This window comes from Rattus norvegicus, chromosome 7, assembly GCF_021556685.1.
Source record: "Rattus norvegicus strain SHRSP/BbbUtx chromosome 7, alternate assembly SHRSP_T2T, whole genome shotgun sequence".
Taxonomy (NCBI): domain Eukaryota; kingdom Metazoa; phylum Chordata; class Mammalia; order Rodentia; family Muridae; genus Rattus; species Rattus norvegicus.
The window spans coordinates 66009051-66034622 of record NC_141540.1 but is presented as its reverse complement, the minus strand read 5'-3'; the positions used below and the strand labels follow the sequence as shown (position 1 = coordinate 66034622).

Here is a 25572-nt window from a genome sequence, read left to right as displayed (position 1 = left end):
TAGAGAATTCCATGTTAGCAAATTATTTCCCTGAAGAGTTTCAAAATGTTGTGAAACTATGTCTTAATGGGACATAGGTTTCTTCCTCCCCCAACCGTGTGTGTGTGTGTGTGTGTGTGTGTGTGTGTGTGTTAGCATGCAGGTAGTGGCTTGAGGTTAGTGCTAGGTCTCTTCTTCAGTCACCTTCCATTGTTTTTCTCTGAGACCGGTTCTCTAACTGAGCACAGGGCTCAGTAGTTCAGCTAGACTAAACTAGTGGCTCATGTTCATGGATCTCCCATCCTCCATGTTCCTGGCCCTGGGACTGCAGGCATGTGCTGCCACACACCTGGTGTCTTACATGAGTGGAGGGAATCCAACCTCAGGTCCTCTTGCCTGTGTGGCCAGACCTTGAACAAATGAACTACTGTCCTCGCCTTCTCCCTGCCTTTTTGATGTAAATATTACATTTTTTATATATTAGGAAATGCTTAGCGTTTTGACAAATTGCTTCAATTTTGCCACGTGTCTGCTGCAAAGGCAGGATGTATTTTGTCATGCAAAAAAGAACTCATGAGAAAATTAGTTTTTTCTACATTTTTATTTTTAATAGCTTTTCTGTGCAGTCTGTTCTGTCAATTTTTTTCTTCTCAAGATGGGTTATCAGACACGTAAGTAATAGTTAAGTTTGTCTTCACACAGGAAGAATCAGTGCTGATTATAAAGGATCAGACAGTATTTGTGAAAACAACAAGACTTTATTTGAAGTTGTAGTATTTGAGCTTCTATAGTAAACTAAAGATCAAAAGCCAACTTCATGTTTGGAAAGACCAGTTAAGGCAAAACATCAGGAGACATTTGAGATGAGTAAAAGAATTTTGATACTCAAACTGCATTTTAAAGGAAAAAAAATACAGTTTTAACATTTCTGTCAGGTCCAGGCATTTAGACAAGGAATTACTGTGGAAATGTTGATGGGTACCATGCTGAAGGATGTAAGTTCTGGCTTGGCACTGTCTGGTGATGCTCTGAGCGTGTGGTGTGAACCAGGACAGCATGTGGTGGGAGCATTGTTTTCTTCCGTTCGGTATAAAGTGCATGCTGCTGGGAATAGAATCTGCGTTTCTTTGAATTTCCCTGTTTTTATCTCTTGTGGTATTTCTAAGGTCAGTTGAGCACAGTAAATAATCTTCACTCAGAAAACAGCCCACATCGCCACCTTCCTGTCTGCTGTAGCTAATAAATTCTAAGCAAACTGCAAAGTCCTTTTGGAACTTCCCAGTGGACACCTCACTGGACTGAAGAGCTTTTGGAACCAACATAAAATAATCATCTAGCGTTGAATGTGTTGAGGAATCAAGGTTACTGGGTCAACAGTAAATTTAAACCCAGTTTGAAAGACATTTTTTAATGGCACTTAGGAATTATGGCTGAGGTCGGGCCATGGCATTTGGTGTTGCTCCAGTCCCTTGGTGCTAAGAGTCTTCAAGCTGATGCGAGACGCATCTTTTAAAACACCGACTGTGGTTGAAAGAAACAAGGGGCAGTCGTTGGCTAGGGAAAACAAAGTCTCCACCTCCAGTCCTTTTGTTGAAACGGTTTGTTTTAGTTTGATAATTTTATTGAGCTTGGAAAAACAGTATTATTCATAGCTGCCTTCACTAAGGGAAATAGGGAAGCCGGCCCCTGTCAATTTTTGCTTAGGACCTAGAGACAGCTCGTGATGGTGGACAAAATCCACACCAATTAGAGACTGTGTGTGTTTGGAACCATTTAAAAATGCAGTACAGGGCTCAAAGGAATTAGTGTGAAACCTGGTGCGGTACAGCTCCATTATTAATCTCTACAGAGAATAGATACCAGATGTTTACATGGCCCAGAGGACACCTTAGTGTTTTCAACAGTCTGTGGCTCTGGTGTCCTTAAATAGACTGAAATGTTTGCAGTGATGAGGCTCCATTATTTTACATCTAAATTTATTAACGAGCATGTCCTGAAAAAAATGCATTCTTTTTGATAGGAAAAATAACTCACATTTAATTGTTATTTATTAAAAGTTGCCTAAGGAAATAGAATTTATTTGCTTATTTCTCCCTGTTTCTTCAATTGGTCCAGTAACAGAAGCATCCAAATGTTCCTTTTCCTTTTCTTCCTCTCCCCTCCCTCCTGTATCTTCCTCTACTCGGTGCACCCTTCCTTTTCTTCCCCTCTTCTCGTTCTTGCTTAAAAGAATAGTATCTATTTCCTCCAGTTGGGAGTTTGGGAAACCCAGCCCTGGTTTAGACGCTGGCTTGGTTCCTGATGAGAACCTTCGTCCATGGACTCCGATGGTTCATGGCACATAAAGATGGCTCACACTTGTCACCCAGGAGCTGGGCTGATCTCTTGGGCCTGCTGGCCCACCAAGCACAGTCTCATGTTTGGTGAACCTGAAACAAGTGTCCGTCTCATAAAAAGAGGTGGAAGGTACCTGAAGAACAGTACCCACAATTGACTTCTGGTCCTACACAAGCACACACACAAGTGCACACACGCGGATATTTTTTATTATGGCAAAATATAATAGAATTTTTCGTAGAACATTTTTGGGTGTGTAGTTCAGGGCATGAGATAAATTAATGGTGAAACCACCATTCAGTTCCATCCGTAACCTTTCACCTTATAAAGTGCAAACTCCAAACCGTGAAATAATAGTTCTTTCCCACTTCCCTTGGATCCTGGGAAACACCATTATTCTTTCTTTCTCTGTAATTTTTACTACCACAAGTAGGGATTTATTGCCTTTCATTGGGTTGAATTTTGCTGAAAGCAGAAATGTTTTCTTTATTATTTGATTCACTCAAGAAAGATCTCTATAGGTTACTTATTTTAAAAAAAATACCAGTAAACAAAGCAGCCATGTCCTCTTGGTGCTTAAAGCATCACTAATTTTAAATTATTCATACAGGTAAGTAATTACTAACCGTGAGACATTGTTTGAAGTAAACATCCTGGGTTCTCCGAGCATGTTCAGTGTGGACAAGACCTGCAGTTTAGTCTCCCGGAGTCATTTCTTCAGCTGTATTTATTTTTGCCTACTCTGCATCAAAAGCAAAACACATTACAACAGTCTTTTACAACATCCCACCCATCACACTTTGCTCAGTAGACCACAATATACTAGGAATAACACAAAACACAAAATAAAATACAAAATTAAAGTTCTCTTTAAGCCTTTTAAAATATTACTTCTGTTTAGAATCTTTAGGAGCTTTTGAATAGTGCTTTTTTAAAAAAGCAATTTATAATACCTTCATATCTCATATTCATTTTTATTTAGAAATTTTAGGGAAAGTAACATTGTTGCTTGAACGTGCTTTAGAAAACAGAGACGGGAAGAGTGGGAGGAGCCAGAATCCAGATAACACAGAGGTCACATGCCCTCCCTGTCCCCTGCCACATCTTCCTTCTGCCTGCCCTCTGCCAGAAGGAAGAGGATTTGTTTCCTGTCACTTCAGATCACTCAGCGTTCCGTGTCCTCTGACTTCCTGTCGATGCTGTCTCTGCCCTGGGCCTTTAACCTTAGCCGCTTCCTTTTTGAACTCTGAGCTGCTTCTCTCTCGCCTTCCTAATTCGTGAAGCACTCTTTATTTTCTACTGCTAACTCATTCTTATGCCAAATTTAAATACATGCCTAGCCTGCCGCTCCGTATGTTCACCTCCTTTGTGTCCTCACCCGTAGTGCACATTTATGTTCCGATGACCTTCAAATCTCTACCTCTGGCTTAGTCTTCACTCTCAAATGCACATATCACTCTGCCTTCCTTAAGACACTGATTCTATGCTTTGCACTGAAAGTGTGTGTCAGCTGTGATCCAGGCCAGACTGCAGGCTGGTTTTGTTCCTCCATCTTGCCAAATTTATCACAATCACAAAAAAAAAAAAAAAAAAAAGAATTCATTTAGAACAGTGGTTCTCAACCTGTGGGTCAGGACCCCTTGGATGAACTTCTTTTACCAAAAATATTTACACTGTGATTCCTATAAGTAGCAAACTTACAATTTTGACATACCAACAGATAATTTCATGGTTGAGATCACTACATCATGAGGAACTGTATTAAAAGGTCGTAGCATTGGGCAGGTTGAGAACCACTGATTTAGAACATCTTGGATTCTGTTCCGGTGTAGAACCTTCCAACACTCCTAATTTCACAACCCCTCTTAAAGTTTGTTTGTTTTTTGTTTTGTTTGTTTGGCTTTGCCATGTTTCTAGAACCATCTTTTTAAAAGGACAAATATGATCATGTTAGTAGCCTATAAAGCCTATAAGCAGACCCCACATTCTCATAACAGAGAGCCCCTAGAATACAGCATTTAAAAGGCAGTCAGACTGGGGTTGAAGAGATGGCTCAGCAGTTAAGAGCACTTGCCACCCTTGCCAAGGACGGGGGTTCAGTTCTCAGCATCCACACTGACAGCTCGCAGCTGTCTGTAACCCCAGCTCCAGGAAATCTGCATCTGATGCCTCATTCTGGCACATATTCCTACAAGAAAATAAAATCAAATATTTTTAAAGGTATATTCTAGCTACCTTTTTATTTTTCAGGAGCCACAGAATAAAACTAGACACACTATATAGAAATGTTTGCCCAAAGCCATTGCTCTGTTTTCCCAGTGATTACCTTTGATCCTTTGACTTTTGCTTCTTGAGAGAGGTCTTGTTCGTAGAGATGAAATCCTGTGGTCCTCACATGGGAGTAGGGGCTTCTTGTTCTTATATTTGCAACATCAAGTTCTCAAACACTGTTAGAAACGTCAACTTGAAAAGTTGTGTGAGAAATGTCTTTTGCAGAATCAGTCTGAATGGAACTGATTCAATTTAAATTCTGATTCTAAACTGAATTCTAACTGAGCTGGTGACACAGACTCTTTCCGAGTGCTTAAGTACTTAGTTCACAGTCAGTTCTCAGCCACAGGGCTGAGTCTAAGCCAATTAAAGCTGCTTAACATAATACTGACTTTTGTTTATTTTGTGCATTTAGTTTTACATTGCTGAGAATCTAACCCAGAGCTGCCCCAACCCCCAACACCCCCCCCCACACACACACACACAAACACACACTAGGCAAACACTTTCCATCAAGCTAGGAACTCAGGGCTGACTTTAGTATTTGTTTTTCATTAAGATAAAAACATCCTTCCGGTTGGAAGAAAAAAAAATTGAAACCTTAAATCTGCTGCTTCTTAACAGAAAATTGTGGCTGAAATATGCAACTTTATTTTCTTGCACAAGGTATGTAGAATAGGATACAGTTATTTTTTCCCTCTGCAAAAAAAAAAAATGCCCCCAAAAACCAAACAAAAAAACAAAAAAAAAACTTCTAAAATTAGGGTCAGAAAAGAAGTAAGCAAGAAGAGCACTGTCCACTGTAGAGTCCTGGAGTTGGGCACACAGGGAAGTCTAAGTAATCTTTCTCGGAAAAGAAAAAGAATGGAAATGTATATAGCAAACATCCCTGCTTTTAAAACACTGTATCCCAGACTATGTGCAACTGCTGATGCCCAGCAGAATAACAAAGAAGCTCAGAGCTCAGGACTGGCAAGAGCAAAAGGATGGGGTGGGGGAGAATAGAAGCCTAAAGGATAGGTAGCCCGGTTTTACATCTTCCTCACTTTCATATTTGAAAGGACAGATCATCAATTCTCTACATGAAAACGGTCCTGGAATACTGTTCTCTTAAGATATCACTAAGCAGGCTGTCAGTGAATTGGTGCTGCTGTTGAGTTTCTGGTCCTGTGGTATCAACTATTCCCCTTTTAGGTATTTAAGAAACCTCAGAATAAACCCTTGTCTGTCAGCAGCCTTTCTACTCAGAGATAAGAGCCACTCAAGGAACAAGCCCACATTATGCCTAATAACAGAAGCGCCTATGTCAGGCAGGTGGGACAATTTAGCCAGCCTCCATTCTTAAAGAGACACGGTGATCAAGGCTCTCTAGTGGTGTGAGAATGGAACCAAGAGCTGGAATTAATAAAACCAGAATGACAGTTGCCCTGGAAAAACATATTTTAGAAAATTACAGAAAATTTAAGATGAACCAACCCTCTTGTCTATATTCTCAGAGGTATTTGAAAGCTTTTGTGTTTCTGAACTTAGATGATAGTGTTAACGAACTCCAAAGACAAAGAATATCAAGAAGAATGAGTCATTGAAAGACAGCCATGCTGTGGCGTCACTTCTGTAAACGTTCAGTGGTTTTAGTAGTGCGTGTTGTCTATGGATCCAGATGTTCGTGGAGGAAGGAGTGTGGGAGGGGTCTGTAGAAAACTGTCTTCACACCATGTAGACTGAGGATCTTCTCACAGGGTGGGAAATCAAACAGTCATTCCTACATTCCTTCCTTCCTTAGCACCTGGTGTTTTGGGCTACTATTTGTGTCATCAGGCACTGTGCTGGGTGGTTGAAAATTTAGTGTCCAAAAAAAATGTTTTCTGATGTTATTGAGCTTGTATTGTGGTTTCGGAGGCTGCCATCACCAAGTGAGATTTTTAAAAGGAAATTAGCATAAACATAAAACCTTGGAAATGGGAGGGTTAGTGAAGATGGAATAAGAAATGTCCATCTTTCATCCAAGGAATCAGCTCAAACCATCTAAAGTAGTGATATCTACTTATCTAGCCTGTGGTATTGTGGAAATCATGGTAAGAGTGTCCTATGTGTCTGTGCCATCCATAGAACTGTGTTCTCCAGTGGCCCAAGTCTTCCTCATTGTAAAAACCGAGAGGGTCGGGGAGGGATGTTCTGTGTGTTTGTGCTGAAGGTCTGAGTGTTGAGGACTCGGCAGGTGGCTGTCTCCAAACGGTTGGTAGTTCCAAACTACTGTACTGAGCAGCACAGGTTTAAAGTGCGCAAGTCAAGAGATAACTGGAGTAAACCCTTTTTAAAAAGGAATTAAGCAAGAAAACTATAAATCATGGCTGCCTGTAGGGAGGTAGGGGATTGAAAGGAAACTTTTCCTGATGAGCCATCTGCATTGTGTGATTTTCTGCTACAAGGATCTGTTTGGTTGATTACTAAAACTTACGGAAGACTAGACTGTAACCAAATGGGGTCTTTGAAGGAGAGTTGAGAGTCAACCTTTTTTTTTAAAAAATGAGATAAAAGTTACACTGGAAATGTCAACTCTCATGAATAATTTGGCAAGGATTAGGGATCTAAGCCTCAGACATCTGTCAGCTGGAGGCCTTCCTGAGAGTGTTATTTGTCTTGGTACAGCTAAGCAGGCAAACCCTGGTCAGGGAGGTGAACAGGTTCAGAAAACTTAACAAAACTTAACAAAATTTGAGATATTTGGAATTAGAGAGCTGCGAGACCTCGTGTACCCTAAAACATACATATCTTCATCCAAAACTGTGCTCAGATGTACTTGTCACTAGTAAACATCGCCCACGCCCAACTGTGCCCGAACTTAAGTCTACCTTCAGATAACATTTTTGGAATCACCTGTCAATCCAGTAGATTTTTGTTCAAGTTTCTACTGTTGTTTACCGACTGATTATGTAGCCACCTTACTGGGATTTGCAACTCTGATTTAGGAGTAGAGGAAGAAGGCAGGGAGGTAGATATCATGTATCACCCTTCTTGATGATGGAGAATGAGGGGGTCACACTTTGCCGACACTGTACAGATGGACTAGCGTCTGGCTTATTTATAACCTATTGCTAATTTCAACATTTGTTTCATTTTTTTTTAAACTTTTTGAAAGGAAAGAGGGAGCAATAGGACCAGGGAGCTGAAAAGGAATTTCGTAGGAAATTAAAGTGAATCTTCTAAACTTTATCCACACTATTTGAGGAGCACCAGGCCACTGCTTGGTTGAAGGTGGAGTAGCCTTGGAACAGCTATATCAATTGCATTGTGAGTAAGAATAATTCGTTTTATTGTAATTTAAGAACAACCTACTGTAGCACTACAGCAAGCACCAAGGGACAACTTAGTGGTAATAATTCAGATCATTTGCTTTGGGTCAGAGATGCCAATGAGCAAATCCTGAACTCGCTCCTTACTATACAAGAAGTGTTAAGACACAACTGCAGATAATCTGGCCCGATGGTTGAACGGCGTCAGGGCAGAACTGGTACACGCTGAGTTGTCTGTCTCCCTTGTAGCCTCTGGCTTGATTTGCTATCTTGAGGTGAGAATCCCTCCAAGGGAGAATGTATGTATTAAAAATAAGACAAATCTCGATACTAGGCAGTTCAAGATCTGAAAAAAGCATGGTTTATGTTCTGTGAAACGAAATGATAAGAGATCGGAATCCAACCTCATCAAATAGAAACAAAGGGGCGTGCTAGGGGGGCGGAGAGAGCCCAGTGTTTATGCAGGTTTTCACGTGACTTTCTTTTTAAAAAGCGCATGGAACGCATCCAAAACAAGTGATGTTTAGTTGGGTGAGGAGACCAGAAGGAAAAGCCCAGAGAGAAGGAGGATAGATGATCTTTCTTTAATGTCAAGACTGACATAAACACACCTCCCCCCAACCCCTCAGCTCAAGATAATTTTCTCAACAAGACGCAGATTGCTTCAGCCTTTGCCTATCGCCCTTTGAAGCACTCCTCTCGTTATTAGCAGTGGGGGCAGGGTTTCCTTTGAGGATTTTTACAGTACTGAAGAGTTCCTCCTTTAAATACTTACACATGAGGAGGGAATTCCGCTTTCAAAGAGCTGTCATCGCTGCGGGCTCCCTGTCATAGGACGATTTATTCCCGGGCAACAGTCCTTCTTAGCTTGATTGTCGTGAAGGACTTACCTTTCCTGTGGATTCACTTTCTGTTGCAATTCACTTCCCTGAGACATACAACACAACCGGTAGCCTCCTTTGTTAATGTCACCAGTGGTGGTGGTGGCCACTGTCCTCTTTATAAATGCCATCTGTCATGGGGAATTGTTTCTTTTGTCGCTCTCCCTGATTAAGGTTTGAATGACATACTGAGCATTTGTTTTTTGTTTTTTGGTTTTTTTTTTTTTTTTTTTTTTTTTTGCAGCTGTCTTTTTCCTACAGTGCCCAAGGGCGCTGTAAGTTAGAGGAGAATTGAAATGTCTGTATGAATGTTTTTTAGTGTCTCCTCCGATGTAAATAGCATAGACACCAAATAGACTAGTTGGCCATTGTTTCTTTGAGCAGCTTCACACCATTCTACCCTCCTCGAGATGCTCTGTTCTTGAATATGGTCTTCCAGAAATTTCTTTGAACATTTAGTTCAGGTCGACAAAATGCATATCTTTATGGCCAACTAGATCATTTGAACTGAGATACTCAGATTTAAAAATTAAGTTTCCTCAGTTGCTTTGTCTTTGTGGTGTTTTGAATGAATGAATGAATGAATGAATAAATAAATAAATAAATAAATAAATAAATAATGTATATAGTCTCTAGATGCACTCACATCGTGACTTTTGGATTTTCCCCTTTGAATAGGTTGGTCACTATAAAACAATTAGTATTTATCATTCACTCACTCATTCATTCAATGTGCTTCAGAGGCGAAGTCAACTCATTCACACAAGACACTAAAGCAATTTTGTAAAAACAGGATCTCTGTCCCAGTATGAAAGAGCTCTCAGCACTTTAGAGAGGAATCACAGAATGTGAGGCTGAGGGAGTCCTAGCTTTGGTTCTAGCTGAGGTTCTAGCTTTGGTTCTCCTGCCTACATCTTCTGTGTTCTCTGTTCTCTCCCCTACAGTCCCATTGAATGCTTGACCTAAATGTTCTGTGTGTCTCTGATACCCCATGTGCATAATGAAATAAACAATCCCCATCTATGCCGAGAGCTTAGCCTTATCCACAGTGACTGAACTAGTCTTAGAAAGGAGTGTGTGTGTGTGTGTGTGTGTGTGTGGTGTATGTGTGCTCAAGGTGTGTGTGTAGTGTATGTGTTTGTGGGTGCATGCGCGTGTGGTGTGTATGTGTGCATATGTATGTGCAAGGTGTGTGTATAGTGTGTGTGTAGTGTGTATGTGGTGTGTGTATGTGTGTGTGAGGTGTGTGAGAGGTGTGTGTGAGGTGTGTGTGTGTGAGAGGTGTGTGTGGTGTGTATGTGTGCATATGTGTGTGCATGGTGTGTGTGTATGTAGTGTGTGTGCATGTGTGTGTGGTATGTGTGTAGTGTGTGTTTAAGTGTGTGTGTAGTGTGTGCACGTGTGCATAGTGTGTGTGTTTGTGTGTGCTGTGTGTGTTTAAGTGTGTGTTTAAGTGTGTGTAGTGTGTGTGTGTGCACGTGTGCGTGCTGTGTGTGTGTGTAGTGTGTGTGTGTGTGAGTATGTGTGTGTGCATGTTCTTTTTATTATAGGGCTATGTGATGGGCTTCAATTATTCACCCCCTTGCTTAATGCTTCCTGGAAATTAGGGTGGTGACCATCCATGCTGTCTGAGCTGTGCCATTGTGAGGCGGTGAGGTTGGCTGTCTTCAGGGCCTTATCAACCAGGAGGAAAGCACAGAGAAAAGCCAGCGAATCTTAGAATCAGAGAAACAGAGAAGGCGAGGCAGTATAAAATGCAACACAGCATAGAGGAGGAGCAAGATCCATGTCTCCATTCCTAACTTAGAAATAGGAAAATGCAGAGTCTCGTCCTTCTACCTTGGTTCCACTGAGTCAAGTCCCAAGCATTACACACACACACACACCCAACCTGGCATTAACTGCTTTAAGCTGCTCTCAGGTGTGTTATGCCATGGAAAGGTTGAAAGGACAGTATGCAGTATTTTCTTCCATTTTCTAGATAAATGGCGCCATGTCCTTAAGTGTCAATGTCCTTAAGTATCACCCTGAAACTTTATCCTCGCTAGCAACTGGCGCTTCTGTGGTTTAACAGAGAACACCCAAACGTGAGAAGCAGTCATTGCAAACCAAAATGGCGCAGCCGATCTACAAGGTCTTTTTAGAGTTTAAAGCTTGGTGAGTCATGGGTGACTTTTAGTAGCGAGTCTCGGAGATGTGAGATGGTAGAGCTGAGGTTTCCTGGAGGGTAGCTGCAGTCTGAGTTCGCATGGAGGAACTGGAAGTGTGTTTGCTCATGCAGCTAGTGGATCGATGCCTGGAAAACCTCGACTCGTGGAGTTGGGGTCATGAGAGTTTGGCCAAGCTTCTTAGAAACATTTGGCAGAAGCTAATTTGTTTGAAACTGGAAATCCGTATTCTTGGAGTTGCCTACTGTAGTTTTCTTTCAGTGTGTGCCTTAGTGGGAAGCACCTCCTTTAGAGCACCTCTTCCTTTCTTCAGGAACAAATGGTCTCTGAAAAAGAAAGCAGAAGTTAGGCCAGCAATTCAGTAGCTTCTTACCTCTGTCAGCATCTGGGAGCCCAGTCTTCAGAACCTCCACACATCTTTGGAAGAAATGTTGCAAAAACAAAAACAAGCAAACCAAACTGTATGCTCTGCTCACCAAGAGTTTCTGAGGTCTCGATTTAAAAGAAAAAGACTAGAATTTATGAAAATGGGAGGGAAAGATGCTATTTGAGAAAGAAGTCTGTCTATAAACGCCTGGACATGGCCCTCTCTGAACTTTTTCTAGGAAGTGAGCAAGACTTTCACTTATAAGATACATGCTCTGTGCCAGATACACTTTAGACCAGGAAAGAAATAGGCTAGCCGTCCCTTTTTCCTTAACCATATGAGTTTAGAATCAGGAAAAAAACATGATTTTCTAAAGAAGTTCAGGATAGTTGAAATGTTAACGTCCAATCGATTTGGTTGTTTTGGAGACTGACACAATGAAAGATCAACAGTGCTTCTAAGTCATGCATATCAGCTCTGAAGACGAGAGAAAGTGGCCACAGAGTGCTTTCTAAATCTCGACGCTCGCAGAAACTATCAGGTGACTCAAAAGACAGTCGTGGGAACAGCAACAGCTCATCCCCACCTCCATCCCACGTGAGGAAGGGGTTAAACCTCTATGTGTTCTTACTCCATGCAAAGGTTCTCTTGAAGCTTCTGGCCTTCTCCCCCAGCTGGACGAAGTCCTGGTCACAAGCTAAGGTTCCCCATCATTTGCTGCCCTGTTCTTGAGAATTGCGTTCTAACCGAAGGTTTCCTCTCTTCTCTTTTGGCCCGTGCACCCGCGCTACCCAAGGCTGGCCTTCCTTCCACGATGTGATCAGTTCTGAGGCCATCGAGTTCACAGACGATTTCTCCTATGGGATGCACAGGGTGGAGACAAGCTGTTCTCAGGTGAGTCGATTCCTCCTGCAAACCCCAGAGGCTCACTCTGCTGCCAGCACTCCCAAGGCTTCTCTCTCATTGTACTTAATTGTAGTAACTAAGGCCAGGGGACTGTTCACAAGAGGGACACACAAGAACAGCAGATTACTGTTTTTTAATGTCTGAATGATACCTTCATCTTCAGACTTTTAGCAACACTAACCCAATGGCCAGTTGTTGACTTCAGCAATATTAAATAATCATTGGTAGGGGGAACTTTTTTCGTTTGATTTACTATTGTAAGGGGCCATGATTCATCGAAGAATGACACCCCGACCTCAAATAGTATGTAAACGCAGCAAGTGTTTTATTCTTCAGAAGTACAGCATGGTGGGGTCTCCCTATTACCAAGATAGAGAGACCCCGAAGTGAGCTCGCAGAACTGATTTAAAGCACATTAGGGGAAATCCTGGGGGAGATGAGCTTTATCTTACTCTGTCTCTAGGCATCCTAGAACCATTATCAGGGCATGAAGGCTGGAGACTGAGATTTCTTTCTATTGGTAATTGACCTAGTCTCCTTACCTGCCAGTCTGAAGTCTGTCTTGGAATCAGATTAGTCTTCTCACTATAATGGTGAATGAAGCATTGGGGGGCGGGATGAGTGAAGATTTCATTGTATAGCTTTGTGTAGCCTGATGTACTGATGTCGCCCCTGCAGTTGTATTATCCAGTCTTTATTTATAATGTCTTTAATGACCACACACAGTCTGTGAAGACCTCAGAAATGGCTTTTCCTGGGTACAGGTCAGAGGCAAGAGCCAAGAGGCAAGCTGTCAAAGTGTAAGGCTCATCGGAGAGGAGTACAAGCTAAGATGGTTCTTTCTGTGTTTCTGCCAGTGTCTACATTTGTGTTTATTTCCAAGGATGCTCTAGTTAGCCCCACCCCATTCTTCTGCAACCAAACGGATGCTACCATCATTAACCGATGGAAGTGGGGGTACTCTGAGGGGGGTGGGAGAGTAGTTAATGTGTTGAGAGACTTAAACTCACCGGTGGCTAATGGAGGGACACAGCTGAAACTCCTGTACAGAGAAAGAGCCATGGCGTGTGCCCCATTCAGTTCAGTTCATATCTGCCCCAAACAGGTGAAAGATAGACTCAGAGTTCTGCGTTACTGACATTTACTCTGGTACCCAAGACTGTGTTGTTGGAAGATGTTTTTGCACAGATGGAGTAAAGGGAGGTACAGTTGGGCCACTACAGGAGCAGAGTGGCCACCATGGGCGCTTCCCTCGGGATTCTGCTACTGCCCTTTGTCCAGTTTCTCATCCTCAGCAGGTGCAAGATTCTTAGAGAAGTCAGTGGTGCTTTTATTGCCAAGATGGAGGGTGCTTCTTTGAACCTCACCATCCAATGAATTTGTATGTGGGTTTTTTTATTACTAAATGTGTTTGACAGTTTCATACACATAGACAATACACTCTGAGAATTTCTGTTTTCAATTCAAAAGTAGGATTATCAATTATACATCTTCCATGTCTGAAGACCTCCCTCTCCCTTGAAAAACATAATTTGTCATTCATTTAACTCAGGTTTTCAGTTTGTTCTCCTCTGTGCATGAAGGGGAACTCTCTACCGCTGGGTTTGATTCCCAGAGACTCTAATTTCAATGTATTGGGCACCGTCTGTAGGGCAGCGTTTTCTGGTGCTCTCCTGGCTAGTGGTCACGATAAGCTCATTCACACTTTACAGGTGGGGAAACTGAGCCCCAGAGAAGGCAGTTGAATAAAGCTGAATAGTGCTAATGGCATAGCCCAGGTTTATATCTAGGAAATTTGATTCCATAACTCTCTTTTGGACAGGGGTATGTGTGGAGGAGGCGGGGGACACTGTAAAGAGGTGAATTGGAAGAGATGTTTAAAACCTCCACGATTCCCCCAACATCTGCTTTAATGCGATTCAGTTTTTAATTAAATTGAATTATAGTTGATAATGTTATAACTGTCACAGAATCAGTTGAGATTATCTACTCAAGAATATAACAATTTTGACAGAAGGTATACCATAGGTACTCTATAATCTGCAGTGTAGGCGCTTGGCAACTAGTAAACCTCTCTTCAGGCTAATAGCGCTCTGTCTCTGTCTCTGTCTCCATCTCTCTGTCTCTCTGTGTGTGAATGTGTGTACTTGTCACCCCTTCTCAAATGCACAGACACACCACAACTTGTGTGTGGAGGTCAGAGAACAACATGCAGAAATAATTTCTCTCCTTCCACTGTCTGAATTTCAGGGATTGAAGCCATGTCCTCCCGTGGCTTGGTGGCAAATGACCTTACCCAATGACCCATCTATCTCACCAGCCTGTGAGGTGCCCTCTTTTTAAAACCTGCTTTCAAGTCTGTTGTGCACTACTTTCCGTTTGCTCGTAGCCTGTCTTTAATTCTGAGTTCTTTAAACAAATCCAAAAGGCACTGGAAAACTGGGACAGGAAGTATTAGCGTTCCCCAGAGTCCCTAATTTCTGATCAGTTTGTGTCTAGTTTCTGTAACTCAGGGTCAGAATAATCTTCCTTCTTTCCCTTCTCCTGGCAGAGTTCAGGAATGGCTTTTACAAAGATGTCCTGAGGTGATCAAAGAGCTTATGCCAAAACAGGATAATTCTCACAGAAGGTGGTCAGCGCTTGGTCCTGTGGAGAAGGCTTGTCTCTGTTGTTCTGAAGAGGGGCAGGGACATGTTTCTCCCAAGCTTCATTTCCACCTCCTCCTGTGGCATTACCAGACTGACTCTGCCTTGGTCTTTAAGCTGAGGGAAACACTGGGCTGCTCTTTTGTGGGTTCAGAGGCTCTAAGAGTCCTTATCTGGTCCAGTCCCCCAGGTAGTAAGCAGCATTGTCAGGAGGTTAAAGTCAGTCAAAGAGGCAAGCTAGTGCAGCAGTCTGTCCTGGAAATACTGGGCCTCCTTCTTTCCGCAGGTCAGAATTGTACATCTAGAATGAGCAGGAGACTAAGAAATCCCCTGACTTTCTTTAATAATCTTGAAGGTAACCGTCAAATCCAAGTTCACACGGGTTGTGCTGACTTTGCTATTGCTAGGGCCCTCAGAGTATCTCTCACATTTGTTTTAGACCATTATTAATTTATCTCATTAAGGAAACCAATAAGGTGAATATCCACAGAGTGTTTCCAAACCTAGGCAATTTTTAGTGCATCTCCAAGCCTTAGTCATCTTCCGTAGATGACAACTTTGATATGGCTGATGATTGAAGATGCCCGCGCATCACCTGGTCCTTCTGTAAAATCCTAACACAAAACTGGTGAGTTCACAACCGTTTCCTTTGCAAAAGATCAATATTGCAAGCGCCAAGAAGCAGGGCTCCTGCTTGTGTGCAGGTGTCCTTAGGAAGCATGGGAGGAAACAACATTGATGGCAGAGAGAATCGCTTTTCTTCTGAAAACTCTTTTCCGTTCCTTTCTCGAGCCCATGTGCCCAAGTGGAAAGAAAGGTCTAGCTTTGAAAGTGCTTCCTTTTGCAGATCAAACACTTAAGAGAAGCTGACAGTAAAAAAAAAAAAAAAAAAAAAAAAAAAAAGAAAGAAAGAAAGAAAAGAAAAAAAAAAGTCCAAACATCCTAGGAGAAAGGCCTGGAGGACAGTGGGAAATACCTCAGTGCAGAGCTATGCATCTGTGGAGAACTCTGTTTGTGTTCCTCGGGTGGGCGCAGCACAGCTGGGCATTGCAATGGGAGTTAAATTTGACTCTTGGTCTCTTCCCTAGGCTACCCTGTCTCTGGGTTCTCTGTAGGCTCCCTCCCTGAACTTTGTAGAATGGGAAAGGCCTCCCGTGAGAACCAACGTTTCCTTTCGAATGGGTTTTCACCTGCGCCCTTGGAATGACGACTCGAATACTCAGGTGCAGTGTTTCTCTGTAAAATAAAGAGCTGCATAAACGCCTAAAGGAACTGAGGGCGCACACCGGAGAGTCTGTCCCTGGATGAAATCACTAACAGCAGGCTTCAGAGGTTTCTTCATCAGCCAACCAGTTTGTTTCAGTTACTACCAGGTGTGCTGGGTGATCTGCACATTGCCAATTGGCTGGGGCCAGGGAGGCAGAACTTGCAAGCGGCTAAGGAAACAATGTATCACTGACAACTTCCATCCATCATCTGAGCCTCTGGCTGGGCTAGACGCTGGAGAGAATGGGCTCCATGTGCGCTCCCTTTGGGCTTGTATACTCTCAAGCCCAGACCGGTATACCTGAGAGGAAGCTGACATAGCATGCTGTGTGGTTAGTCTTCCCTGAGAAGCAGCAGGCAATGAATGGCAGGCACTGATGTGGTGGAGGAGATAGAAGTGAACACCTGTGCCACCCTCCGTGACCTGGCATGCTGTGAACCTTTAAAGCATATTGTGTTGGGCACCCCAAGGTCACCTCTATTGTTTTCAGGGCACTACACTATTGAGAGGCCTGATCTTTTGGGTTCAGACTCCATCTTGGAGAACCTGACCTAAGGTTGAACCCAAGTTAACTAACAGGCCGGTACCTAGCACCATTTTCCAGATTACTCCTTCAACGAGGCCTGTGTCTAGCACCAGTTTCTAAGTTACACCCCAACAAAACTTGCATCTAGCACGTTTCCAAATTAACCCCCAACAAAACCTGTGTCTAGCACTGGTTTCCAGGTTATTTCCCAACAAATCTGCACACACAGACACACACACACACACACACACACACACACACACACACACACACATATACACACACACACCCAGGTTACAAGCCTGGGGCACTTTACTTCCTAATAACCTCCAATCAGGAAAAATGCAGAAGTTAAATTTATGGTTTGGCTCCTAGCACCAGCCAATTATGTTAAAGGCCATAACGCGCCCCACCCCCACCCCCACTCAGTTGTGTGCCACGCTAGATACCCCCTTCTTGTCTCTATAAATGCTTGCCTGAAACTAAGCTTAGGTCTTCCTCCTCCGGTTCTGCTGCATCAGAGACAGCGATGTGGCTCAAGCTGTAGCTTGAGTAAAAAGACCCTAGTGTGAAGGCATTGGAATTGGCTCCTTGGTGGTTCTAGCCCATGTTTGCTTGCAGATAACTGTTGTCCTCTTCTAACTGTGTCTTCTTTTCTCTGTTCCTTTTGCCTGTACCAGGGATACATTTTGAAGTGAAACTCTTTCCTTTCTGTTTAATCAGAGGAACGGTCCTTAATTAGCAAATAAGAGGACATTTCAGAAAATTGACTTAATTCACCATTTTATATAAGTCCACTGTAGCTGTCTTCAGATACACCAGAAGAAGGCATCATATCTCATTACAGATGGTTGTGAGCCACCATATGGTTGCTGGGAATTGAACTCATGACCTCTGAAAGAGCAGTCGGGTGCTCTTAACCGCTGAGCCATCTCTCCAGCCCTAATTCACCATTTTAAATCACTGCCATGTAGCTACTGAAAAACGTAGGGGAGTTAAGAAGACCACGTAACGTCTAACAAACTTTAAGTCTGTCCTTATCATATATGTCCTTACCATACTTTCTCAACAGGGAGGCATGCTCATCCACTCACGAGACAATTAATGAGTGAAAGCAATCTTGTTTATTTTGCCCAGAAAGCTGTGTTCTCCCAGTAACTACCGATGTGCATGCTCGCAAACCCCACCCCGGGCTTTTCTCTGCAGACTCTCCTCGGACGCCGAGGTGATCCAAGTGCCATGAGATCAGTAAATGTGAGCCAGTCACAGCGTGCTTGGCAGCAGGCACAGGTCTGTTCACTGGGCCACAGGGTGAGCGGATGGAGTCTTACGGTGCACCTTAGCTGCAGGTACCTGTTGATAGGAAAGAAAAGCGATCCGAGATTACCTCAACCTGCACAGACTGTAGCAAAATAATGTGAGATTTATATATTTTTAGGCCTGCTTCATATTTTTCCCCCCCGGGCAGTAGCTCAAACGGGTTCTGGCTCGTTTTTAGTTCTTTAATAAACTGACACGGCGTGTTGGCAGTAACACGAGGATGCAACTTTTACACGGAAGTGCGGGCGCGCTGAAGCAGCTATCGGTACTGTTTATTAGAAACCAGAGGGCCTCAGGCACCGAGCGCAGCACCTGCGAACGGAGAACCGAGACTCTGGGCGTTTCCACTCTGATGAGCACCTTACGTCATCTCTCTCCTCATCCCTCTCCCTTTCGTGCTCGTACACCCTTCCTCTCGGTTTGTAGGGGTTCTGTAAAGAGCTCAGTGGGAGGAAATCACCTATAAGCCGTTTTTGTCCTGCTTTTACCTTAATCTTCACTCCTTCCTCCGGACTCAGACAGCCACTTCCTTCACGTGTGTTTCCAAAACCACCTTGGAGGCCACTCTATATCTTGATACTTTCCTTCCCCCTACCCTCATCCCTGTCTTCTCCCTTTTCCTCTCATTGACTGATTTCTACTGACCACACCTTACGGGTCACTGATTTTCTTGTTTATTGTCAGTATCTCCCACTGACAGGTAAGCTGTCAGAGGCCAGGGATTGGTGCCTGAATCCTCAGTCTAGGACAGTGCCAGGCGTGTAACAAGTACTCCATAGCTGTCCGCTAAACGAGCCTGTGGACATCATTTAGTCCAGCCATTGGCTTCTCTGCCGCACGATGAGTTCTGTGTTTCCAAAGCCTGTTGGAGGTGGTGTACTGGTCTCTCCATCTACCTACCCTGTCCCTGCTGAGACGTGGAAGGCATGTGTGTGTGGCATGTGGTACCATCTGGAGCTACACTCAATTTCAGAACAGTTACTGCAGGCTTATATCAAAATCACACCTCCCTTAGCACAACATGGCCGGCCATCCTTCTTTCTGACCCTCACCTTCCTCAGTATTCAAATAGTCAGAGCTTAGGTTTGAGTGAACTGCCTCTTCCTTCTCCACTGTACTTTGTTCGTGGCAGCCACCTATTGGAAGCTAGAAAACAGGCCACAGTGCAGGGCTGGAGACTTCCCACGCGCTGGGTTTGCAGCTTTGGTGACCATGACATAAATCTCCCGAGTCCTGCCACTGCTTCACTGGGTTCCAAGAACATCCAGGACTGGTGTTAAGTTTTACCACCCATGAAAGCAGCCACCATCTCTGTCACGGACAGTTAGAGAGTATCTTTTACAGTGGACTTCTGCATATCTGAAACCCACCCATCCAAAGCCAAAAGTCATGCCAGGAGGGAAGAGATTTCATTCTGCCCTGTTTCTTACAAGGGGAGATCAAGGGTCAATTCAATTCATAAAATCACTGCAGTCAATTTCCAGCTGACTGAGAGAGTTCGCAGATCAAAACGTACAGTGGCTCCTAAATGATTGCTGGTCCGCACAGTTCCAGTGTTTTTTTATTCTCAGCATGTGGTGCGGAGCCCGTTTGGAACCTTCTCTTCAGCTATTGACAGGCAGATGAGGAATGGTCCAGGATGTCATCCCTACCCAGGCCGGTCATCCACTCCCACTACTTCCCGTGCATTCCCCTCAAAGCCCACTTTGTGCATGTGTGCCCTAAGCGTCCTTTCTTTCTTGCAGTGTGGTGCTCATCTTGGGCACATTTTTGACGATGGACCTCGTCCGACCGGCAAAAGATACTGCATCAACTCGGCATCCTTGTCCTTCACTCCTGCAGACAGTGGTGAGGCGGAAGGAGGCGGCAGCAAAGAGAGCAGCAGCCCAGCAGCAGCGGACAGAGCTGAGCTATAGAGTCAGGGCCGGCGGTGGAAACAAAGTGTTCTTAATGCACAGCTGATTGAAAAACCAAAAATGGTTTATCTTAACAGAGCTATTTTTTCAGAAGCTATAAGGGCAGTTTATGCTATTGAAAATGTTTTCTCTTTTTTGTCTAGATGGCAGTGCTGCCCATCCATGTATTTTGCGGTTGACTAGGTCCAGAACTGTGTGTAGGCCTTGCAGATGGAGATAGCTTTTGGGGCTTCTTCATAAGCTCCTAAGTAGCCTTGGCATCGTTTTCTTCCCACGCTTACCTTCCTTTAAGTTTGTTGTTGTGGGTACCTCTTTTTTGATTAAGAGACGGAGGCCGTTTAGTGAATCAGAGAGCTGGGCAGAGAGAAGAGCTGGGACAGGCAGAGCAGCTAGACATGTGGCCTTTGAGATAAAGATGGAGCGCTGCCTTAGATTGCTAGGCTGAGTGGAAAGTCTGAGCTCAGGTTGTTTTTTCTCACTAGAAGGGTGTGAAGGTCTGAAGTCATTCCGAAGTATGTTACATTGTTGCCAGATGTGAGAGGGCTCACTGAAGGTTGCCGCAGAGACGCAAACATTACCTCTGAGCAGGTCTTTATTTTATATTCTTTTCCATTGAAAACAGCAGAATGTAAGACAAGTGTAAAATGCTGGGCCCCTTTTTTTTGTCCAAAGTTCCCAAAGAAGAATGCTTGCCCATTGCCTCTGCATAAGCCTTTCTCTGCATGCCTCACGTGAACTCCATCTGGATGAACATTTTAGAAGATTTCCCCAGTGCAAAATAAAATATTAGGGACAACACACTTCATCAAGGCGGTAGGAAAGAGAATGATCAGAGAAGACCAAGCATGAAGTCTTGAGCACTAAATAATCCCACGCTGTGTAAAAAGACCCAACAGCATCTCACAGGTCCTGCAGCTAAACCAGACTTTCACATAGCATCAGGAGGTCTGTGCAAGGATGGTGGGGATTAAGACAGAATAGTGAGGCCCAAGATCCACGCTTTACTGTGTGTACAAGGGACAAGCCATTTAGCCCCATTGTGCCTATATCTTCCTGTACACAATAGGACTCACATATTTATAAGATATATTGATACTCTCAGGGCAAAATTACTATATTGCTGTAAAATTAGTAGGATCGGTGTAAAATTGCCTCGAAGGCCACAGAGCAGGCCAACTTTGCAATGGGAAGAGGTAGAGCTGGACTTTGTTGGTTGTCAGCCGAAAGCCAGACCTTTGTCTTGTAGCCATAGGGCAGGTTTTGCTTGTGGAAGCTCTGTGTGGTGGCATGAGGTTTTCACAGGGCTGAACAAAGGTGAAAGCAGTTGCAGGTGCTGTCTCGGCAATAAGCATCCAATCCTGAAACGCAACTTTGAAAGACACTGAACTTTTGATGAAGCCTGTCGTGGGTTCCTCGTAAGCAGTAGCAATGATGAGAACAGGCGTGCGGCAGTTGCAGACACAGTGGAGAGCAATAAAGGCTGGGCCAAGCAAGGGGAGACCGCCATGTCCAGCAGCTTCTGGCCTTCTCCGGGTACCTCCTGAAGGTCCTGACATCCTGGCCAGTCTTTAGCATCACCCAATTCTAGAGACACACATGCTCTTAACCTTGTGCACACAGGAAAGTCACCTAAGCACTGGGGTCCCCTGGCCCCAGATGTTTACCCCAAGCCCAGGGCTGCTCTACACATCACAGGCTTCACTCTCTAGAAACAAGGGGAAAGTTGAAGGTGAGGCTTCCCGGCTGCCATAAAGTCTTCCAGCATCATGAAGGATCCCATGTAGGGTGGCTAATAACAGACGTGGGTCTCACGTGACATCCATCCTGTCACAGCTCAACATCCATCCTTCAGAGAGACACACAGCCCTTTCTCCATCGGTGTGGTAGCCTTCCCAGGGTCCCTTGGATATAAGCCAGAGTGTTGGATTAGACAAAGAAGACAAGTGAGGATCTTCTTCCTCCCCAGACACTCTGGTTTGTTACTCTTCCTTCATTTTTATAACACTATAGCACTAGATACACACACACACATACATACATACACACATACATACATATACTCACATACACATACATACATACACACATACACACATATACTCACATACACATACATACACATGCACACACATACACATACACACATGCACACATGTACACACACATATACACACATACACACATACACCATAACAATGACAAAAATCTTGTTTCCTTTTAACTTTTACTGTTTTGTTTTTTAACAAAAGCCGGCTTTTTCTTTTCCACCACTACATACACACTTCCATTGAAATGAAAAAGGAAAAAGAAAGAAAAATGAGTGCACACAGTTTAATTCCAGATTGCTTTTTGGGCTCACGTGGTATCAAATTCCGGTCTATTTCTGCCTTATGTTAAAGAGATGTATTGCTAGAATGTCAGTGAGCAGTCATGTCAGTTGTCCAGGACTAGATTTACTTTCACAGGATGTGGAGTACAGTGTGGAGTACAGTGGACTGAGGTGTGTGTGATCTGTGGGAATCCTGCTGTTTAGCACAGGAGGTGCACGGACTTCCTTACCTGCATCCCAGCTCAGAGACGGGCTGGAAGACAGGAAATATGTCCCTACGTGTGCACCCAACAGATTGGGAGGAAGCAGCAACATCAAGTGTATTTCTGAATGTTTAAACTTCTCACCTCTTTTATATATTTAAAACCTTAATGCAAATGACGTAGCACTTGGAACAAAACCCCTCCGTGTTGTTTAAAATGTCCTGCTTTAGTACGGAAAAAAACAGTGAAAATTAGTATCATGTTTTGAAGATTGTGTATGATTCTTGACCTAGAGAGCTTTTTAATAACTTTTCTTCTGATAGTTTAAAACTTTTGAAAAGTGACAAGAAATCTTCATTGAAAAGCCTTTTTCAATATTTGTTGTATACAGAAATTAGATAATAAAGATTCTTTATAAAAACGTCTCTCTTCTCTGGTTCCTGAAGACTTTTGTGCTTTCTATATGGCTGCCCACCATACACAGTGTAGATGGACGTCCCCTACTGAGCTGGTCTGTCCTTAGGGCCAGGGAGCCTTCTTTACTCCAGACTTTGGAACTTGGAGACTCTGTGTAAGGAAAGGCCTCTAGGGCTCCCTTAAGACCAGAGGACAGGAAGACATGGTCATTTCTTCAGCCTTCACCTCACCACAGCAGAATCTTCAACAGTTCCTGTGTGTGTTGTGCTAAAAATATGCTTTAGAAATTCCCACTGTGGTGACTGCAGTGTGAGGCAGCAGCCCTGGTGGTTGGTGCTTAGGCTCTGCTGAAACATCTAGTGTGAAACTTACACAAACGTCAAGGGTTGGTCTCTAGAGAAAGAGGTAGAGAGGTCCCTACTGCTCATGGATTATTTTTTACCTTTAAACCTCATCCCTGCAAATGAGACATAGTGGCTCATTCTGTAATCCCAGAATTTGGGACACTGAGCCAGGAGACTCACTGTGACTACCTAGTGAGTTCCAGTGTAGCCTAGGCTATAATTGGGACCCTGTCTCTGAAATCCAAAACAAAATAAAAACTCATCTATGGATGGATCTTGGAATGATACTATTTATTGTTGAAATATTTGGGTTTTATTTGTTTTATTAACCTATTCGAGGGAGAAGGGGGTCTGCTGGAGCCTTGTTTTCCAGTTAGTTCTCTAAGTTACATTCCTGGGATCTCAAGCACTGACCAGCAGTTTCATGCAGGACCTTTCTGTGAAATATACATATACATATACACATACACATACATATATACATATATACATACACGTACACACACACATACACATACACATATACATATATATATATAGATAGATAGTCTTAGTTACTATTCTGTTGTTGTAAAGAAACACTATGACCAAGGTATCTTATAAAAGAAAGCATTTAATTTGGGGCTTGCTTACATTTTCAGAGGTTTAGGCATGATGGCAGGCAGGCATTTTACTAGACCAGTAGCTAAATATTTACATCCTGATCTACAGGCAAGCAGTCAGTCAGGGATGGAGGTCCAAGTGTGGGCTGAGCCTGACAAAGGCTTTTTGAAACCTCAAAGCCCACCTGCAAGGCCACACCTTCTCAAACAAGGACACACCTCCCAATCCTTCCTAAATAGTTCCACCAAGTGAGAAACAGGCATTCAAATATATGAGCCTATGGGGGCTATTCTCATTCAAACTCACACATAGAGCATGCACATATATCTCATCATATATATTTATATATGTGATATAAACATATATATTAACATTTCCCCTGTTTTAGTAATAAAATGACCTTTGGACAATACTTTGTATCCAACAAAGTTTGAATTTAGGAGCTAGTCATGGGACAGTCTGAAAGGTGCCTGGTACTGATTTCTAGCCATTGTTTCTTGAATTCATGGAAGCTGATTAATAGTCCACCATTTTAAAGTAGGGCTTGAAGATGTGCCATGTGCTACAGAAGAATGTTCTGACAGGAACTCAGCCCTTTCTCACTCAGATGTCCTAGGCTAACCCTGAGAGACAACAGCTTGCTTCGTAATGACTACCAGCCCTGCACCAAGCAGCTCTGAGGCTTCCCAACCCCAAATACTAGAAAGGTTATCATGTGACCATAGAAAATTCTGAACAATTGTGGGTCAAAGCCACAAGCATCTAAGAGTTGGGTATTATCTTTTTTCCCACCCCAGACATACAGGGATCCACCTGCCTCTGTCTCCCGAGGTCTGTGAGCTGTCTGAATGAGGATTTTGATCGCTCTGGTAAAACAACATGCCAAAAGGCAACTTGGGAACAAAGCGTCCATTTCTCTTAGACTTCCACATCACAGCCCATCATAGAAGGAAGTCAGAGCAGAAATGTGGAGGCAGGAACTGATGCAGAATCTACCGGGGCAGCCTTGCTTACTGGCTTGCCCAGCCTACCTTCTATAACCCCAGGACCATCTGTCCCAGCTTAAGCCCACCAACAGTGGCCCTCCCACATCACCCGCTAATTAAGAAAACACATCACAGACTTGTCCATAGGCCAAGTGGAGGCATTTTCTCAGTCCCTCTTCCCGAATGACTCAAGCTACTATCGAGCTGACATAAAACTTGACAGCACCACGTCAAGTCACATCCTCACTCCACATGTAGTTTCCCAGACTTTTTAGTTAGATTATAGATGATAATGATGTGATAGGGCGGAGGTCATGGGGCCTCTGTTGTGTGAAAGTGTTCAAGCCTTCCCTGCGGTGTCCACCACAATGCTTCCAGCAAACACAAATGTCCTTTCCCATCACCAAGGCTTGGTGAGTACCTTACAAGCTCTCAGGAGCAGGCAGAAGGTCAAGGCAAGCCTCCACGGAGCATTAGCTGCTCAGGGGTCATGACATGGTGAAGGTATAGAAACGTAAGTAACTACGATATGGGTTAAGAGAGGCTCTGTGTCTTCTTAGCTCAAAAGAATTTAAGAGTTGAGATGGGGCTGCTTGAGGTTTTACTTCTCAGGACTTCAGGATCAACATAGGAATTTTTATATTCACCTCAACCGAGTCACACATTAAATAATCTTTATAAGTCAACCAATTTGCTTCATTGCCTCCGATCAGAGATGTGTGGTCTTCTTAAAGATGCTCCATGAAAGCTCAGAACGAGGTATGCTCTATCCCCAAGTAATACATGGCCAATCACAAATGGACCTCAAGCTCAT

The 25572-nt window shown here is 43.5% G+C and overlaps 1 protein-coding gene across 11 annotated transcripts in view; it reads left to right on the top strand.

The window, feature by feature from the left end:
- The window catches only part of Msrb3 (methionine sulfoxide reductase B3), a 128099-nt gene extending 105270 nt beyond the window's left edge, over positions 1-22829 (top strand). For all 11 annotated transcript variants that reach the window (XM_087559009.1, NM_001398959.1, XM_087559002.1 and 8 more), the window contains 2 exon segments: positions 12093-12190; positions 19706-22829. In XM_087559009.1, coding sequence (XP_087415135.1) covers positions 12093-12190; positions 19706-19876 — 269 coding nt within the window. In that variant the 3' untranslated portion in view covers positions 19877-22829.
- Positions 22830-25572: the final 2743 nt, after the last annotated feature.